Genomic DNA, 20,520 nt, shown 5'->3' on the forward strand with positions numbered 1-20,520 from the left:
TCCAAGCCAGTCTCCAGCCCTCTTTTCCCAGTGCCCACCACTCAGCATCCAGCCAGTCTCTGACAGGGTGTGAGTGTCATTCCTTAGCCTAAGTTGCACCCCCCCCCTTGTTCAAGGGGCACAAATTAGCAGGTGGAGGTATCTGCAGGCTTGGTGGAGCTCCAAGCCTTCCAAAAGTAGAAAAAATATTTAGAATAATAATAATAATAATAATAATAATAATAATAATAATAATAATAATAATAATAAACTTTTGGGAACTCTCAAAAGTAGCCCAATCAGGGACTGAACATGTTGAATGACCACAGAGTGTTGAATATTTGGGAAGGAGATGGAAAATAGGGGGAGGGGGAAGTGAAATGGAATCTTGTGAAGGTGGGCATGAGTGACGAACTAAAACACTGAAAAGGAGCGCTACTTTCTGTTGTAGGTCCCACTTGTTAACACTGCTGCCTGATGATTGGAGACCTTTCTAGATTAAAACTGCAGGCATGGTTCATAGCTGCCAAGTTCCGGCCTGAGAAATAAGGGACTGGAATAAGCAGACTGGAAGTAGCGCTGCTGCCATTTTGGAACTGGGCGGAGCATGCTCAGAAGCTACTTTTGATGCTGCTCTGCCCTGTTCCAAAATGGCCGTTGCACCAGAAGTCGCGCTGCAGCCATTTTGGAACTGGGCAAAGCAGCATCAAAAGTCGCTTCTGAGCATGCCCCGCCCAGTTCCAAAATGGCCGCCGCGCCAGAATAAACCGGGGAAAAACAAAAAAAACCCTGGTTTTTTGGCTGGGGACAGCTGGAAAAACGGGGGTTTCCCGGGGAATACGGGAGACTTGGCAGCTATGCATGGTTCAGTAATGCATATGAGAGGATGTACTTTTAGAGTGGAAGAGTAAACTCAGCTTTCAAAATTAATTGATGAAGGTTTGTAGTCTTGCGCTCACTTGGAAATAAGAACTAGTGTCTTTAGGTGTTAGCCAAGTAAGTTTTACTCAGAGTAGACCCATTGGATGGTATTCAATGCTACTGCTTCTCAGTAGACCTATTGAAGTTATGTCTAACTTAGGTTCTTTCATTTCAATGGGTCTATTCTAAGTAGGGTTTAGTTGCATATAACCCCTTGAAGTTGATGAACCTAAGTTAGTCATGTCCATAAACTTCAGTGGGTCTTCTCTAAGTTGAATTAGCATTGGACACAACCCAGAGGCTGCAATCCTAAACCCACTTACCTGGGAGTAAACCCTACTGAATTCAATGGGATTTAATTTGGAATAGATATGGTTGGAGTAGATAGGGTTAGGATATGTGGGTGCCTGTTTTCCCTTCCCTTCATTTCCCCCCCTTTTGTGTTGGGTCTTTTGGATTGCAAGCCTTGTCTTGGTCATTAAAATGTGAGCAGCAGTTAATAAATCTAGGCACTTTAAGTGTTAATAATAATAATAGATTGATTTATCATTTTATCATACTATTAATTACTAATTGTAGAATATGCACCAACCCCAAGATGTTGGTGCAATCGAGTACTTATTTTGATGGTAGAGAATTGTTACATTTATGTTCCTGAACCTCTGCTATGCCTGTTTGTGATGGTGACTGCTTTATCTTCTGCCACTCAGTGATTGAATAAATCTTTTCCCTTTTGATAAAACGATTGTTTTGCCTTTGTCTCAGGGTATCTTTCCATCAACATACATCCATCTGAAAGAGGCAACGGTTCAAGATGGCGGGTAGGTCACCCAATACCTTTTTTGCTGTGAGATCTAGAAACATGATCAATTCCTAACATGACGACAGGGAGAAAGCACACTGTCCTGTGGCAATGACAGGCTTTTGTGTAAAGAGGCCAAATTGTGTGGCTTGAGGCATAATGAAAAGACAGTGATGTGGGGCATTTTCCATTTCATCAGTTCATTAGTAACAGTGAATTGATTGCTAATTGATTGATTACTAAACAAGTGCAGCAGTTTCAAAGATTTTAGCTCAGGGCTTATCCAATACTTCCATTTGTCCCATGATTTCCAGGCATAGTTCTGAGAAGTTTTTCTTTTGTCCTGCCGCTTTCCCTCAGACCCGTGTCTGAAATTCATGGGACAATGATGAAGGATGGACGAGCCCTCAGTTGACTACAGACAAGTAAACTAAACATGCTAAAGTATACATGCTAAATTAGATCACTCCCTAGTGCATCAGTAAAGTTTTCGATCCATATTATCCTACTCTGCTTAGGAAAATTTCCTCAAAACCCCGCATTGCTGGGTATGTAGAAAATTGTATTATACCAAGTCGAGCCAGTGGTCATTCCGACTCAATCTTTGTTGGCTATGTCTGCATGCAACAATAAACCAGGGTTTCTGGCTTACCGTGCTTTGGTTTGGTTTATTTTATTAAATACTATTTAATATTGTCAATGTTGCAAATCCAATTAAAAACAGCAGTAAAAATATTCTCCTAGGATAATGGGGAGGGGAATATAGAAAACAGGAAAAACAAAGTGTGTGTGTGTGTGTGTGTGTGTGTGTGTGTGTGTGTGTAAGTGTAACATCATATAAGATAATATCATCCTGTGCAGCTCTCACAGTTTTTATTGTAGAGGAACTTTGGAGAGGATCTGACCAGTTTCTTTAGTATTAATTCTAATAGGGAAGTGCTGGCTATTATTTGAGAAATGGCTTAGGGAGCTGGGGATGTTTAGCCTGGAGAAGAGAAGGTTAAGGGGTGATATGATAGCCATGTTCAAATATATAAAAGGATGTCATATAGAGGAGGAAGAAAGGTTGTTTTCTGCTGCTCCAGAGAAGCAGACATGGAGCAATGGATTCAAGCTACAAGAAAGAAGATTCTACCTAAACATTAGGAAGAACTTCCTGACAGTAAGAGCTGTTCGGCAGTGGAATTTGCTGCCAAGGAGTGTGGTGGAGTCTCCTCCTTTGGAGGTCTTGAAGCAGGGGCTTGACAGCCATATGTCAGGAATGCTTTGATGGTGTTTCCTGCTTGGCAGGGGGTTGGACTGGATGGCCCTTGTGGTCTCTTCCAACTCTATGATTCTATGATTTCATTAGCAACTTCTCTCAGCAAGCCTGAATGGCGTGAGAATGCAATGAATTTCATTGAATCGAATGCTGGCTGGTGCACGACAGCCACAGTTGTATCTAGGCTGCTGCCGAAGCTTACCATGGTTCAGCATAAATGAGCATACTTATGCTGCCCAATTGCCCCTGCTTTGCTCCTTCTCCTGGCACAAGCAGACTCGGCAGGCCAGGAAGCCTTGGCTTCTTGTTACATTAGAAGCAGGGCTCATGGTTTGTTTCTCCCCAAGAAAGCCATGATTCCTCGCCAACCTTACATTTTGGCTTTGATTTTGGCTTGTGGACTGTTTGGGGTCTCTGGCTTGTTGTCCTGCTTATATCAGAGGATATAAGAGTGAAGCAGGAATGATTGGACAGTATGCATGACCATGTTGCTCGTTGGTGGTAAACCACAAAAAAGCCAGAAACTGGCTTATTGTCACATGCAAATGCACCCACTGTCTATACTTCCTGGCAGGGCCTCTCTAGCGTTTCAGGCTGGCGTCTTTCCTATCACCACTTGGGGATGCCAAGGATTGAACCCAGGACCCTTAGCATGCAAAGCATCTGCTCTTCTGGTTCACTACAACCCTTCCTTAAGCTGTCTCCATGTTGTGCCTTGCTTGCTTGCCTAACGTTTTATCACATCCATGCCACATTTTAAGGCACATTTTAAGCCAAAGAATCCTGTGAGCCATAGTTCAGCAATGCCTAGCACCCTTAAAAAACTACAGTTCCCAGGATTCTCTGGGGAAGCAATGCGCTTTAAATGTATGATGTGAATGTGAGCTACGTACATGAATACGTTTTCTCTGATTTCCTAACCCCAGTAGAGACTCCATAGACAGAATATTCAATGATCCAATGGCCATTACCTTTTCAATAATCATTTAAATATTTCTTCCCCACCCGCCTTCTACAGACAACATGAGACAGTAATTCCTAGTGAGCTGCCTTTGGTCCAGGAACTTACTTCCACTTTGAGGGAATGGGCTGTGATCTGGCACAGGCTGTATGTGGTGAGTTGCGGTTTTCTTCTCCTTCTTGGGCACGGAGGTTTGGGGCGGGCGTGGGGAACCCATCTCATGGGGCAAATTAGGTTTGGCAGGTGTTTGAATTTGGCCGCCAGGCCATTCCATGTGTGACATCAGGTGTGAGATAAGTGAGAGCTGAAAGTGAGCGCTGCTGGAGGTCCAAATTTCAAATAGATTTGTTGGAAGGCAGAACAAAATTGTTGTCAAAAATGTATGATTTGTTGTTAGAATGATATACGAAAGATGACTTGACAAAAGATGTGATGATAAAATGGGCAAAAGATTTTGGGCATAATATTGAATATGACGCGTGGTTGAAATTGTGGAATCAAACTTTGAAATTTACTGCATGTACTGCCCTGAAAGAGAATGTTTTGAAGATGATGTATAGATGGTATTTAACACCAGTAAAATTGGCTAAGATGTTTAGGATGAGTAGCAAAACATGCTGGAAATGTAAAGAGAAGGATGGTGAATTTTATCATATGTGGTGGACATGCGAAAAAATCAAAAGATTTTGGGAAATGATATATAATGAACTGAAAAAGATTTTTAAATACACCTTTCCCAAAAAACTGGAAGCTTTTCTATTAGGACTTATAGGACAAAAGATAGTGAAAGGAGATTTATGTATGCGACAACTGCGGCTAGGACTTTGTTAGCCCAAAAATGGAAAACCCAGGAGTTACCGACGATTGAAGAGTGGCAGACGAAAATGATGGACTATGCGGAACTAGCAAGACTGACTAGCAGGATCCGAAACCAGGGAGAGTCAAAGTTCCAAAAGGATTGGAGTAAATTTGTGGGCTATATGGAGAAGAATTGTAGAAGTTTAAAGACACTTGCAGGACTGAAATAAATCCTACGAATTGACTTTAGGTAGATGGAATAAAGAAACTGTGAGACAGGAATGGATAAGAAAACCGATTGGGGGGAAGGAGGGAAGTCAAAGCTCGGCAGAGCAAAGAAAATTGTAATAATTGATAAGATGTTTAGAAGAAAATTTTTGTGTTTATTATGTGTTGTTGTGTTGGGGACTGAACTTGCATGCCAAACTTGTGCTCTTCCCATTAGCCAGTGGTTCACCAAAGGACCATGATTTGTCTTTTGTTCATCTCCGCTCTAGGGACTTGAAAAAAAACACACCAAAAAACAGAGAGGCATATGCTGTTTGTGACTTGAAGGTAAAGGACCCCTGACAGTTAAGTCCAGTCACAGACGACTCTGCGGTTGTGGTGCTCATCTCGCTTTATAGGCCGAGGGAGCCGGCATTTGTCCGCAGACAGTTTTTCCGGATCATGTGGCCAGCATGACTAAGCCGCTTCTGGTGCAATGGAACCCCGAAACCAGAGCAGTGCACGGAAATGCCATTTACCTTCCCGCCAGAGCGGTATCTATTTATCTACTTGCACTTTGACGTGCTTTAGAACTGCTAGGTGGGAAGGAGCTGGGACCAAGCAACGGGACCTCACCCCGTTGCAGGGATTCAAACTACCAACCTTCTGATCGGCAAGCCCATACTTTTAGCCTCCAATCCTTTCACTTTCTTTATTCCCCCAAAGCAGTGGTTCCCAGCTAGCTAATTACTGAAGAACCCGTTTTTCAAAAGCAATCGGCTGTCCTGTTTTCCCTCAGTGTGAGGGAAGGCAGCTCAGATCAGCATCGTTATTAGCTGAAATCATACTGTGGTATTGGTGGTGCCTTCAAATTGGCTGCCTTGCTTTCCCGCATGCGAGAAGTGACATATTGGTGCATATTGCCTGGTCAAAATTGTTATGATGACGTGATTTCAAAGCCAGTTTTGGCTAATAAATTGAAAAATCGCACAGCACTAACACAGACCATAAAATTTGCGATATTACCATGCAAAAATGACAAAAAATTTAGTGGGAGGGGAAGCAAGGGATGAGGCCACGGACCCCCTGTGTTCGTTCCGTGGACTCCCAAGGGTCCCCAGACCCCTAATTGGGAACCACTGCCCTAAAACCATAATGTCTTGGTCTAGACCTTCTAGAGATCTGCAAACATTCCTACCCCTCTGAGGCCCAACCTGGCAGTGTTTTTGTTCAGCAGAATGTCTTTCTCAGTGGGGGATTATCTTAAATGCAAGGATTAGGCACCTTAGAAACCACCTTGTATTTCTATATCTTTTCTGGCAGGAACCCATTCAGAGCTCCCTGAAATGTGTCTAATGTAAACTTGCCTGCAAAGGCCGTGAATGACCCTCCTAGCCAGAAATTTGAAAAGAAATAAAAAAGTATATGTAATGTGGAGTAGTTTTTTTCCTCCCCTGGTTTGTGTTTTGCCCACAACAGGAAGTAAACTACAGATAAGTGAAAGTGCCCCAAATTACTTGCTTCAAATCACTTGGGGCAGTGGCTCTTTGAATCTACTGCAGCGATTGGCAGCTGATGGGTCACAAAGTCTGCCACAAAGCTGGGCTTTCAGAAACAACAAAGTGTTTTGTGGCATCTTAAAGACCAACCAAAGTATTATGGAATAAGCTTCAATCAGAGGACTCTTTGGGCACCCAAAGGGTATATATATTGGTATGGTGGTAGTGACCCTCTGGGTCTTGTGGTGCCTTAGAGCAGCTTTGTGCAACCTTGAGTCCCCAGATGTTGTTGGAGGCCAAGACTCTTGTTCTGGATGAATGCAGGAAATGGTGGGAGCAACCAGCTGGGAATCCCCAAGGCTCAGGGCCTGGTGATTGGTGTTGGGATGACAGTGAGTGGTCAGAGGGAGAAGACTGGTGAGAGGAGGAGGTGTCGGAAGCTGAAAACATAACAGAGCTTAGTGAGAAGTAAGAGGCTGTGGCAGAGAGAAGTCCAGAATCAGAGGCAGAAACTGAAGCAGTAGAGGAGGAGGAGGAGGAGGAAGAGGAAGAGGAGGAGGAGGAGAGGGAGCTCAAGAAGCAGAGCTGAGTCAGGCTGCTGAGGAGTCACTGGTATCTCCCCCTCTTACTGCAAAAAGCTCCCCTCCTCCCTGGACTTCCAGAACCGGGAGAGTCATTAAATGGGAGGAGCAAAGGTAGACACGCCAACACAGTCTCGGATTGCTTGGGAAAGACCTGGGAAAGGACGGGACATAGGCACGAGGGGAAGACCTTCAGTCTCAGCAACTGCTTCATAGGGGCAAGACCTACTAAAGAAGAGTGGGTAGAACATGAGATGCTAATCCTTCATTGCAGGAGGTTGGATTAGATGACCCTCGGAGTCCCTTCTAACTCTATGATTCTTGGAATTCTCCAACCAGTTACAGTTGTGCCTCGCTAGATGAATGCCCTGTAAGACGAATTTTTCACTTAACGGAGAGATTTTTCGAGCGGAGGTCGCCTCGCTAGACGAATTCGTTTTGTGAAAAATTCATCTAGCGAATCGCGGTTTCCCATAGGAATGCATTGAAATTCAATTAATGCGTTGCAATGGGCATTTTTTTTAAAAAAATTATTCAATGCATTCCTATGGGATTCGCTAGATGAATTTTTCGCAAAACGAATTGACTCACAGAACGAATTGACTCACAGAACGTCTTGTGAGGCAGCACTGTAATGTGTAAAGAAATGCATGTACTAGGTAAACTATGTAAAAAAGTAGATATCTTATGAAAATAACATACAGAAATACATTATAGTTGGCAATGTCCTTTACAAAAAGGTGCATATTTGGATAAATTCACACAACAATGCTGATGGATTTTTATGAGGACTTCCAAACTGATGCAGAAACATGGAGATCCGAATTTGAGATTAGAAAAATGAGAATCTGAAATTGATAGGTTCACCCCTCCGTAAGCATTGCCAAGGGAAATGTAGCAGATTGTGTGTGTGAAGTGGGTATTTAAAACACTGGGCGGTCTGTTTTTCTCTAGTTACGCTACTAATTAGTGTAGGCTGCACAATGTGTCCTCTGGGACACACTCATTAGAAAGACAAATGGTCCTTAAATAGGTCTCTTTCTTTCCTCCTTCTACTTGACTTTGATTATGCGTAAGCCTTCCAGAACCACGCATGATTTCCCCAATGAGAGACAAGGTGAGACATCATTCTTGTGCAGTGGGGAAAGGTTCCTTTTGGTGCATTTATTTTTCTTTGTGTGGTTTATTGAATTGATTTCAAATTGTACAGGGCCGTGGCGTCCTAATATGATCAAGTCTAGTTTATAAATGTTTTAAATAAATAAATATGAATTTCTTTCCTAAAGACTTAATGTGAGGTTACATGGGAGATCTGGGAACATGAGCTCACCAATTTTTCTTCTTCTGAAAGCTACAGCAAGGAACTTATATTGGAGAGGAGGGTCTAACTGTTGTTAAACTTTTAGCAAAATTTGCATGCCGCCTACTCAATAAACACAAAAACCCTCTAAGCCAGGGGTCAGCAAACGTTTTCAGCAGGGGGCCGGTCCACTGTCCCTCAGACTTGTGGAGGGCCAAACTATATTTTTTGGGGGGGGGGGACGAATTCCAATGCACACAAATAACCCAGAGATGCATTTTAAATGAAAGGACACATTCTACTCATGTAAAAACACGCTGATTCCCAGACCGTGCTTGGGCCGGATTTAGAAGGCGATTGGGCCACATCCGCCCCGCCCCCCCCGGGCCTTAGTTTGCCTACCCATGCTCTAAGCGGTTTACAGAGGGCAATCTAAAACATTCATTAAAAATTTCAGAAAAGCATACATTAAAAATAAATCAACTTTTTTTTTTAAAAATGTGCATATTAGGAGACAATTTTCAGTAAAATGTTGGTGAATTTTCATGAGGACTTTTTTTTAAAAAAAAAGTTCACAAACTGATGTGCAAATGTGGAAAACTGAATTCAAGATTGGAAAAATGAGAAACTGAAACAATTCCCAACTGACAAATTTGCCAGCAAAGTCAGCTTTGTTAATGAATTCACTCTGTGTTAATCTGAGCTATGGTTGAGAAGATTCCTGGTCCAGGTGGCTGAAGCTGGTATCTTAAGTTGATGGCGTGCTCAAAACCCATGGCTCATTTTTTTGCCTCCAAGCCAGGGTTTTAAATTTCCCCTGTTTGCAACCATTAACAGTAATGTCACTGTCTTTTCCTTTCCTTTTTTGAAATAACATGGATGGATGATTTCCATGAGTTTTTCAACCTCGCAGGTTAATTTTTCATCTCCCTAACTGAAAGCAATGGTGGGGGTGGGAGGGGGATTATCCGTGCCAGGTGTAGCTGAGAGGACAAGATTAGACCCATCATGGGAACAAAGCAGATCTGGATTCCGCATGTCCATAGCCATTTCTGTCCCTTCCCTGGTTGCCTGGTTGCAGAGTGCTACACTTCCCACTCACCCATCTTTTCAGCAGTGCTTCTCAGTGCCAGTGGTGGTGTAGCCCCCTCACTAGCATAGGGAAACCTATGTCTTATTCTGACCCTCTCCAGCAAGTGGCAACAGGCAGTTAGGATTACTCTTGTTTGTTTGTTTGTTTGCTTGCTTGCTTGCTTGCTTGGTGTCTTTTAAGGTTGAAACCCTCCCAAGGCAGCTTATATACAAAAGATAAAATTCAGAACTATTAACATCCCATTCCAATGCAATGCCGTCATTTAATACAGACGCTTAAACACTTCACAATCCAGCAGCGCCCTTCTATAAAGCTATCGTAAGCAACTTGAGAGAGAACAAACTGCAGTAATATAAATGATCGATGCTTGGAAATTAAGCTCAGTATCTCAACTAAAAACAGCTCAAAGTAAATGAGTTTTCAAGACCCATTTGAAAGCCAGCACTGATGCAGCCAAATGTACATCACTTGAGATGTGGTGCCACCATTACAAAGGCCCTGTCTCCAGTATCACCTCTTCCAATTCCTTTTTTCTCTCCTTCTGTCTACTTTAGGAGAACAAGAAGACCCTCTTTCGCCATGTGCAGCAGATGACCTATAGCCTAATTGAATGGCGGTCCCAGATCCTCTCCGGCACGCTTCCCAAGGATGAGCTGGCTGAACTCAAGAAGAAAGTCACAGCCAAAATAGATTATGGCAACAGGTAGGTGATGCTTCAGTCCTGTCTCCTAGCTAGGGTTCTGAATGTGGACAGTGGATTGGTTATGTAGGGCTCTCAGGAGTCACTCTGTCCATTGGTGTTCCTTGTGATGAAGCATGCTTAGGATGTTGTGTTTGCACAAGAAGCATCTTTTTGAAATAGGATAACCCTTGATAACAATGTTTTGTTTGGACATGCCAAACTGTGTCCTTTCTGCAGTAAACTATCTCCCCGGGTGCCATTTTGAATTTTCTCCATTTCACTCTCCTTGTGCTCTCCCCCTCCCTCCCTCCCTCCCTCCCTCCCTCCCTCCCTCCCTCCCTCCCTCTCACTCCCCCCCTCTCCCCCCACTTTTTGAATGCAAGTCATTCAGGGATACATAGCAGGGGAAGGAGCATACCTCAGGTTTGATTCTTCTAAAGAATTTGCATTCTTCTAAAATTCTCTTGTAGCTGAAATGTCCAGGCAACCTGATTTTGCACTTGAGTCTGTGATGAGCACCACATCCAGGAAATGAGCAAAGCTTTGTCTGTATGCTAAGCCCTAGCCTTAAGAACAGGTGCTGAATATTTTAACTCTTAAGCTCTGTTCTATGGCAATGTTTTGGCCTGTCTTTTATGTGTATGCATATATGTGTAGCATGTGCCATGCAACTTCTGTGTGTTTATTGATTGATTGATTGATTGATTGATTCACTGCTGTGGTGTGCAAAATGTTATTATACCTAGTCAAAAAGGGCTGGATCTCTCTCTCTCTCATATAAACACACACACACACATACACGTGTTTCCAGCTCTGCTGTTGCATCCTACCCCGCCCCCCGCCCCCGATTAAAAGTCATGAAAGCAGGATTGTGCAACGAAGGCACAATCAATACCAGAAATTTCTTAAATAGTGCAACCCACTTCCAAAGGTTTAGAGGCAATTAGCAAAAAACAGGAGGGTACCATGCAGAATTGAGTTTTAGTAGCTCTCCCTAAGACATGATGTAGTCTCAGGGCCATAGCTAGGGGGTGGTGAAGGAGGCCCCCACCAGTGTTGCAGGTGAGGGGGCACGCAAAATTGGCTTTAAAATATGTCCATAAATATGTCTGTAAATAAAAATATCGATTATTGCCCCATAAGAAAAGGTTTTAAATGGAGGGTCTTTATATGATATGCGGAGGCCCTGTTTTTCTCTATTTTTCGTGGCTAAGGGTGCAATCTGGATGGTTCTGCCAGGCTCAAGATCACCTGACTACGGCTCTGTGTAGTCTGGTCAGTTTTTAAAGACTTTGATTTGCCCCTTCATTTCCAGGGCAGGGAATTGGCACTGATTTTTGTGTTGTGTGTTCTTTTCAGAGCAAAGTAGTGTGCTTGGGGAGCAGAATCTCCCCCATGGCCACCACTCACCCCCCAATCTGTTCCCCCCACCTCAGATATTTCTCTCCTCCTCTCTCTCTCTCTTTCTGAAACTCTAGTACTACTAGTACTAGGTGACCCTCTTGGCACCAGGGAAGTCCTCTGCAAGCACACATGTGCCTGTGTGCGCCACATTGCTTACTGTGTTCTGCTGCATTGCAGCATAGCTGGATGCAGAACTTCATGCAGTAGCAAAATGCAAAAGGTCTTTCCTCCTTTCCATCAGATTGGGATACCTCCACTGAGTTTCCCCCTTCCCGCTTTCATGTCACACTCCTCTGCTGCCATGCTGGCATGTTAGAAGTTTTGGGTGACATTGGGGAAGTGGAGGAAGCAATATGGAAGCTAGTCCATTAGAGTGAATGGCCACTGCCTCACCTCCCTTGGCCTGCTCCCACTTGCCTGCCCTCTTACTTGTAACCAGTCCTTGACTGGCTTCACCTACTGTTGGCCTCCCTGCCTTCTGCCCCACCAGTCCCAATGGGCACCAGCCACCACTGGCAATACTGTACATCTAGGTTCTTATGTGTGCTGCAAGGTCCAGCAGCATGAACAGGCATCTGCTGATGGCCCAGCACTGCCTCCTTGCCACTGCTTTTCATGTGCGGCGCTGCCACCACTTCAGGTTTCTCCATCGGTTATGGTGCTGCATCCTCTCTCTCTCTGCTGTTTGTGGGGAGGTCCTGCCCATCCACCTGTCCACCAATAATGAACCTGCTATGTACAAGGCCTGAAGTTAGAAAGAGTTGATTTGCTTACACTTCCCCCTCCCCAACATCACTCCATCCTCCATCTCAGCAAGCAAGAGACTCATCCAGGATACATTCCAGCAAGGCAAAAACACTTGAAGGGGGCGCAGAGCAGGGCCAACGAGGGGGACATCCTTGGGAGGGGCCTAGCCTCAGGAGAGTCCCGTGAGCCAGATAGAGAGGCCTGCAGACCACATTCCTCACCTCAGGTTCAGGTTCCTATGAGTTCCCTTGTTAATCCATCTCCCTTACTTACCATTCACTGCTTGTTTTCCTGCAAGGATCTTGGGGCTGGACTTGGTGGTACGAGATGATAATGGCAACATCCTGGATCCAGATGCTACCAGCACAATTGCGCTCTTTAAGGCACACGAGACGGCATCCAAACGAATAGATGAAAGGATCCAAGAGGAAAAGGTATAAGCAACTGTGACACCAAATGAGATGCAGGGGTGTCTTGGCAGAGAGCCCTATGAGCCTGTTTTGGTTTGAGTGAGCAACTATGGCATGTGCTGCTTTCCCAGCATTACAGTTGTCAGGTCAATGAATAATTTCACAGCTTCCTGTCAAGATTAGACATGTGTGATCTCTCTCCTGCTCATATTGGATTAATTTGGACATGTTCCTAGTTCTGCCTGCAAATCAGGAAAAATTCAAATCACTTTCTGAGCCAATCTGAATGGGGACAGATTCAGATTCATAGTAGCTCTCCGACCCCTGGCAAAGCAACAAAGAAAAACTGTCATAAGGCAGCCTTCCCCAACCTAGTTCCCTCCAGGTGTTGTTGAACTACAACTCCCATCAGCCCCAGGTAGAGTGGCCAGTGGCCAAGAGTGATGGTAGTTGTACTCTAATGCATCTGGAGGGCACCAGATTGGGGAAGGCTGACCTAAGTGAATGTTTGAAGAACAGGAATCTTACACCGCTAACATCTGCAAGACAGATTTTACCAGATAATGCTGTTCTCGGTCATGGAAAAAGCTTGTCCTGTGGTTGTGAAAAGCCTAGGAGCCTTGATAAAAATAAGATGAGAACGTTAAATATCAGCCATCTGCTTGGGTCCTGTTGAAACATTCACTGCCCAAGGTGGTATAGTCCTTTCTTATGACTAATTGGATGGCCTTGAGCAGATTTTAGCTCTATAAAGACTTGATTTGTGTTATCTGTTAAAAAAAGGGGGAATAACTACTACTGCTTCATGGGCTTATTATTAAGGGTAAACAAGGTGGTTTTGCATGTGGTGACTGCATTTGGACATTACTCTGAGCTGTAGTTTAGGGTGATGAGAACATGCTGCAGCCAGCCTGAGAATTCTTCCTTCCTTGCCTTTTCTGGTGAGGAGTTCAGACGTTTTCACTTCCAATTTCCATTTGAGCCTGTTCTTCAAATCCTGAACTAGACTATGGTGAATGTGATCTGTGGTTTATTAAACAAGCCAACATCATAATCTATTATTTGAAATGAGCTTATTTCAAATAAGTCATACTTAACATTAGCCACGGCTTTCTGGTTCATACAAAATGGTTAAGCAAAAATGGAGGCAAAAGCTTGTTCACATCATACTAAACTGTGGTTAAGTAGGATGTCTGAACAATCCTAATGTGTGTGTTTAGTTTTAAAACACACATCTAAACACACTCTAATGTTTTGATAAGCTTCCAGAGGGGTAGCAGCAAAAGTTATTCTGTTGTAGCAAAAAACCACAACTGTCTTGTGGCACCTTAAAGATAAACCAATTCATTATGGCAGAAGTTTTGGGATATCATAGTCTACCAAGCAGGAAACACCATCAAAGCATTCTTGACAAGCCTCTGCTTAAAGACCTCCAAAGAAGGAGACTCCACCACACTCCACCACACTCCTTGGTAGCAAATTCCACTGCCGAACAGCTCTTACTGTCAGTGATAATTATGTACTTAATTACATAATTTCTATTTGTTTTTAGCACTGCTAGTCATTCATGGAAGTATATGGGTATGACCTAATTGATTAAATCTTTATTGATTTTAATCGTGTGAGGTCGGTGATGATTAATCTATCAATTTACAATTAAAATGTAGGTAGAAATAATTTCTGAAGCAAGTAGCCTATTTCCTTTTGCAGGGATGCGCCCCTGTTATAGCAGACATCATCTTACAGGAGAGAATTATGTGTGAGTGAGAGAAAGGAGATAATCTCTTTTAATATGTGTTTGCCATAAGCAGTTATTTTAAGCACATGTATTCAAAACATTATGTATACATACATGCATGCATGTGAGCATGCACACACACACACACACATGAAATCTTCTGTTTTGTTAATTCGAGGTACCATTTCTGTCTATAAAAAGCTTTTTTAAAAGCACACACACAATAAAACCCTCTAGATACTGTTGGACTCCAGCTCCCATCAACCCCAGCCAACATGGCCAATAGTCACAGGTGATGCAAGACCACAGGTTTTCCAGCGCTGATCTAAGCAATTAATCAATTAATTGCAGCGCTTGTTCTACATAAATGCCACTCTGGACTTTGCTGTGCCACTGGGTCTATCTATGTTATTTGGATGCAGGCTGAGAAAATAGATTGTTTTCAAGACAGATTGGCTGTGGCATATGCTCAGTCCTCTTCCTTCTAAAGTTTCACTTTCTTGTTCATCTCTTCTTTCCATCCAGTCTTTGCAGCAGAATGTAGACCTGCGGGGACAGTCTATTTTCAATACAACCCACACATACAGTCTTTATGTCAATTTCAAGAACTTCGTCTGCAACATCGGTGAGGATGCGGAGCTGCTTATGAGCCTCTATGACCCCGACCAATCCAAGTTCATTAGGTATGTGGTTATTCCAGTGCTTTCTTCTAAACAAGAAAAAGAATGCCACCAAAAGAAAGAGTGTAAATACCTTAGGTATTCAGGTAACGGCAAGTGTGTAATAAGTCACAAAGTCATAATAGCTTATGTCTAGTTTATTCTTTATGCAATAACGTTTTGTTCTGTATTGATGTTTTTTGTTTTGTTTTTAAAGCAAATTTATCAATAAATGTTTTTTAAAAAAAAGAAAAAGAAAAGAAAGAGTGTGATACAGATTTAGCCATCATTAGAATAGTTCTTAGATTTGGAGGGTTGGGCTCCTTTTCTCCCTTCCCTTCCTCTTCACATGTGAGCGGGGAGATGTGAAGCTTTTATTTGCTATTCACCCAAATATAATAAACTGTGCTTTTGCAAACCATAGTTTGTTCACAAGCCAGGATATCCTAAACCAGGGGTCAGCGAACTTTTTCAGCAGGGGGCCGGTCCACTGTCCCTCAGACCTAGTGGGGGGCCGGACTATTTTTTTGGGGGGGGGGGAAATGAATGAATTCCTATGCTCCAAAAATAACACAAAGATGCATTTTAAATAAAAGGACACATTGTACTCATGTAAAAACAGCAGGCAGGCCCCACAAATAACCCAGAGATGCATTTTAAATAAAAGGACACATTGTACTCATGTAAAAACACGCTGATTCCCGGACCATACGAGGGCCGGATTGAGAAGGCGATTGGGCCAGATCCTGCCCCCAGGCCTTAGTTTGCCTACCCATGTCCTAAACAGTGTTTCTCATAATTGGACAAAACCACACACAGAAACTTTCTTCTTCACCCCCGACTTGCAAGGGAGGGAGGGATGAGGAGTATGTGAGTCCAGACTTTTATCTGCTTGTTCTTATTATGAGAAACATTGGTTTGTTGTTGCTTATGCTCTGGCTAGCTCATAAAACATCATTTACCCACACATTAAGGCAGGTGAACATACTGGCAAAATTCAACTCTGCTTGCTTCCACCCTCCTGCTATTTCTGACAAGAAAAGAAATTAACCTTTGAGGTTTTCCCCAAATCTCTTTGGGGCATGGCTGGTGCCTTTTTGCCTGAGCACTGGAAATGTTCCCTCACTTGGTGTCTGAAATGGTACTGTCCATTGTCTCATCATGGTATGCCATCGCTTGCATATTGTCCAACCTCTGTGCAACTTCATTCATTTTGGTGGGGTTGCTCAGGGAAAATTCCTGGTGGGTTAGGTTTCCACTCTTTTGCCTTCACCTGCCTCCTGATATGGCAAATCCTTTAGACAGAGAACCTGGGACCCTCCCACATTGATGGACTCCAACTCGCATCAACATGTCCAGTGGTCAGTGATGATGGGAGTTGCAGTTCAAGAACATCAGGATTGCCACGGGTTCCCTATGTCTGACCTAACACTCTGAGCAAAATTATTACCTGGTTTTTCTTTCTGTGAAATGCCAAAGCACCTGAAAGTTTGTTTCACCTGGACGCAACAGTTGCTTCTTTCTGAAGTTCTGTACTTTTCTTCTTTCTTTTCTGCCACTGGGCAAATTGATTCATGATTTAATTAGCATAATTAACCTAGCCTAGCTATAACAATGTTTGCTTTATTTTTTTGTAGTGAAAACTACCTGGTTCGTTGGGGAAGTAATGGAATGCCAAAGGAAATTGAAAAACTTAATAACCTTCAAGCCGTCTTTACGGTAAATCCTGTTGTTCTACACTTGAGAGAGTTTGTTCTTCCCTGCCCCGCCTGTTATTTGTGTCTCTCTTCTTATAATTGTTGCTTTATTACTTTTGTTATGATAGGCCTTTACATCATTGCAGGAAGCAGTGGAGGCTATCAGACTGGTTGCGGTTTAAATGCAGATTGTTAAGCCACCTGGCAAACACAATACAAAGCCAAACAAATTTTTATTCTTTAAAGGTCATTTTGACATGCTGGTTCACCTTCATTACTTAAGCTCTGCTGATTTTGCAGGATTTTCAGACATTACTTTGGTTCTGTAGTTTCTGACCAAAGAACAACTGTGAAACCTCAATTACAAGTGCCTTGTAAGGTTGCCCTAAACCTGAGCCCTTAAAATTGCCTGTTTTGATTTTAAAATAGTGATTGTAAAGTCCTTTGCTTGCTTGCTTGCTTGTTTGTTTGTTTGTTCATTTATTTAAGAAGTGGCTTAAAAGTGAAAAATGGACCTTTCCCAATGAGGAGAATGAAACCAAAAATAAAACAGGAATGTTTTCAATAAGTACAAAATTATTGCAACTGAAATACCATTGGAAATTCAATCATGCCTGCTTGGATCCTGAAAAAAATAATAAAAGAGATGTATCTCCCCAGGAATCAAATTCCATAATCTCAGTCCTGTCCAATATCACCACTCTCTGAACCATTGTTCGGCCCTGTTTAGGGAAGTTTTAAATCTGTGATATTTGATGTATTTTAATATTTGTTGGAAGCCGTCCAATTATTATTATTATTGACAAAAGGACATATTTCAACTTTGTGATGGAAAGGCAGAAGATGCAATGATCTCTGAAACATCAACAGGCATAAAGAGTGCATTTTGATAAACCGTGGTGACCATCTTTTGGTGGAGTCAGCAACAAATCATGCTTTGCGAACATGGTTTGTTCATGGTAATAATGAACCATGATTAAGCTTCTGAGCCAGGTTTGGACAACCAAATAAGCCATGGCTTAATAAACCTTGTCTTGGCATTATGTATGAGCCAGGCTAGTATATAGAATTGTTCAAGTCCCATGTATTTGTATAAGTTTCTAGTCTCTGCTGCAGAAAAAAGAGTTTGAAAAAGGGGGTGATGTTTTCATTGAAGAATCAGAAATAAGGATTGTAGCTTATTTTCCTGTGTCGGGAGTCAAGAAGCATGACAATGGGAAGAGACAGCTTGCATTATTTATGCTAGCAAGGCAGGCATGTATTTGTAGAGGCATTTGGGGGCTGCTCTTACAGGTGGCATGGTGGGTTAAATCACAGAGCCTAGGGCTTGCTTATCAGAAGGTCGGCGGTTTGAATCCCCGCAACGTGGTGAGCTCCCGTTGCTCGGTCCCTGCTCCTGCCAACCTAGCAGTTCGAAAGCACGTCAAAGTCAAGTAGATAAAAAGGTACTGCTCCGGCAAGAAGGTAAACAGTGTTTCCGTGTGCTGCTCTGGTTCGCCAGAAGTGAGTTAGTCATGCTGGCCACATGACCCGGAAGCTGTATGCCGGCTCCCTTGGCCAGTAAAGGGAGATGAGCGCCGCAACCCCAGAGTCGTCCGCGACTGGACCTAACGGTCAGGTGTCCCTTTACCTTTACCTTACATATTTACAGAACTTCTTTTCTCCATCAACTTGCCCAGAATCCCAAACTGTAACATAATACGGAAGCTCTGCAATATGACCTCTTTGGAGGTCTTTGTTAAGCAGTGAGGGGTTTTTCTGCAGGCTGATTTTATATGCATTGGTTTCCAGTCCTGGATCATCAATCTGAAAACTAGAAATAACTCTGCTCTACTTCCCTGTCGGTGGCAGGTTTGCATTAGGTGGAAATATGATGTCATCATTTAGTGGTGGAATGGTTAATTATTGGCTCTCGCTTCCTGGCGATTAGTAGAGAGGTTTTCTGCAGAACAAGGAAGTGGTGGAGGGTTGTGTTATGAGTTCATCTCAACCACTTTGATTTGATCTCTCACTTGGAGGAGTTACTATCTGCAAGATCCTTTTACCTGGCATAGCAAGTCTTGGAACATGACTGACCTAGCTGTAGTATCAAATACTTAAAATCTCACTAAGGGTGCAGCCCAGTAGGAATTTGCCGTCCTTTCCTCCCTACTGTCAGAATTTAGATTTTAAACACTTTGGAGAAAGGAACCTGCAAGTTGTATCCCAGTAAGTTCTACTCAGAGTAAGCTCATTGAAATGAATTCACCCAATTTCCATTAATGTTGATGGGTATATTCTGAGTATCGCCATCATTGCTTTCCTTCCTTCCTTTTTTAACTTTTCTTTTTGGTTTTGTTACTCTATGGAGTACCAGGTACACTGATAACACTATATCAGTTTATTTTCATTGGGGCTGCAGTGTTGTGGCAATTTATTCATGCAGATGGATCCATTAAAACACTTTCAGCTTTTTAGAAAGCCCCCCCCCCCCAAATTAAAGTGATGGCAGCATTTTACTTTCTGGAAATTAGTTTTAATGTAAGTAGTTAATAAACAGTGGCAGCGTTCCTTCCTCTGTGGTTGAGAGAAGAAGGGATGCCTCTTCTGAGACAAGGCAGGCTGCAATGTCTGTGCCCATCATATGAAAACAAAGGAGATGTGTTTTTTTCCATTGCATTTTTCTCATATGTACATTCGTGAAAATTTTACTTACTTATTTACATATTTTATATTCTGTACCTTCAACATAGGGCTACACCCCCAGTATGGCTAGTAAGAAACAAAAGTACAATTTGTAATTAACTAACAAACAAACAAACAAACCATAAAGCTTACAAACTAACACAGCAAATTAGAATGGCAAACTAAAACAGCAACAGCTGACTTAAATAGATGGTGAAAATCCAAAGTCAAAGGAATGTTTACTTTAGCTGTTCTTAAAATCCGAGAAGACAAAGTATTTCCCCCCCTAGTGCCTAAACATAGTAATGAAGTATGGAGGCAGGCCTCCTTGAGGAGTGCATTCCAAGGGTGAGGGGCTACCACAGAAAAGGCTCTCTCTCTCTCTCTCTCTCTCTCCAGAGACCACTTCAGAGAATGACAATAACAATCTCAGTGCATTAGCAGATTGGTATGGTAGAGGGTGGTCTAACAAATATCTGGGCACCATGTATTCAGAAAGCATTACCAGAGATGTCTAGTAAACCATATCATTAGTTAGGTGTCAACTGAGGGTATTTGGTGAACCAGCACGACAGTGATAGGGGATTGAGGATTGGAATGATCATTCTGTGGTATTATGGGAGTGGATAAAGTGGTAGTGTACCTCTTGATTTTGCGGGAAATATTATTGCTATGATTTGTTTTAATGTTAAATATGTGGTTGTTATTTTTGAAAAGACAAATTCCAGGCAAGCAAAAACACTCCAGGAAGGTGCAAAGCAGGGCTTTTGAGGGATGTGGCCTGAGGAGAGTCATATCCCTGTTCTAGGATTTTGGATGGTTGACTGGCAAAGTCCTGTTCCTTTCCGCTTTCTCACTCACAAACTAGTCTGAGGTGATTTTGACTGTCTTTTCCTTCTGTAATGACTTCTGTTGCCCTTTCAGGACCTCAGCAGTTCTGACCTGATACGGCCTCGAATCAGCTTGGTGTGTCAGATTGTGAGAGTAGGCCACATGGAGCTCAAAGAGGGCAAGAAACACACCTGTGGACTCCGGAGACCCTTTGGAGTGGCAGGTACGGAGGCCAATAGTAGCTCAAAAGGTCTTGTTTGCAAGGCAATCCTATCAAAAATTGATG

The 20,520-nt window shown here is 42.8% G+C and overlaps 1 protein-coding gene across 2 annotated transcripts in view; it reads left to right on the plus strand.

Annotated features, from left to right (window-relative positions):
• The window catches only part of DOCK5 (dedicator of cytokinesis 5), a 148,600-nt gene that overhangs the window by 51,456 nt on the left and 76,624 nt on the right, over positions 1-20,520 (plus strand). For both annotated transcript variants that reach the window (XM_035138774.3, XM_035138775.3), the window contains exons 4-10: positions 1,666-1,721; positions 3,982-4,078; positions 9,957-10,105; positions 12,534-12,669; positions 14,909-15,066; positions 16,680-16,761; positions 20,328-20,457. In XM_035138774.3, the coding sequence (XP_034994665.3) occupies positions 1,666-1,721; positions 3,982-4,078; positions 9,957-10,105; positions 12,534-12,669; positions 14,909-15,066; positions 16,680-16,761; positions 20,328-20,457 (808 nt within the window). The remainder of the gene's footprint in view (positions 1-1,665; positions 1,722-3,981; positions 4,079-9,956; positions 10,106-12,533; positions 12,670-14,908; positions 15,067-16,679; positions 16,762-20,327; positions 20,458-20,520) is intronic.

The sequence above is a fragment of the Zootoca vivipara genome, chromosome 14 (genome assembly GCF_965207765.1).
Source record: "Zootoca vivipara chromosome 14, rZooViv2.hap1.1, whole genome shotgun sequence".
Lineage (NCBI taxonomy): Eukaryota > Metazoa > Chordata > Lepidosauria > Squamata > Lacertidae > Zootoca > Zootoca vivipara.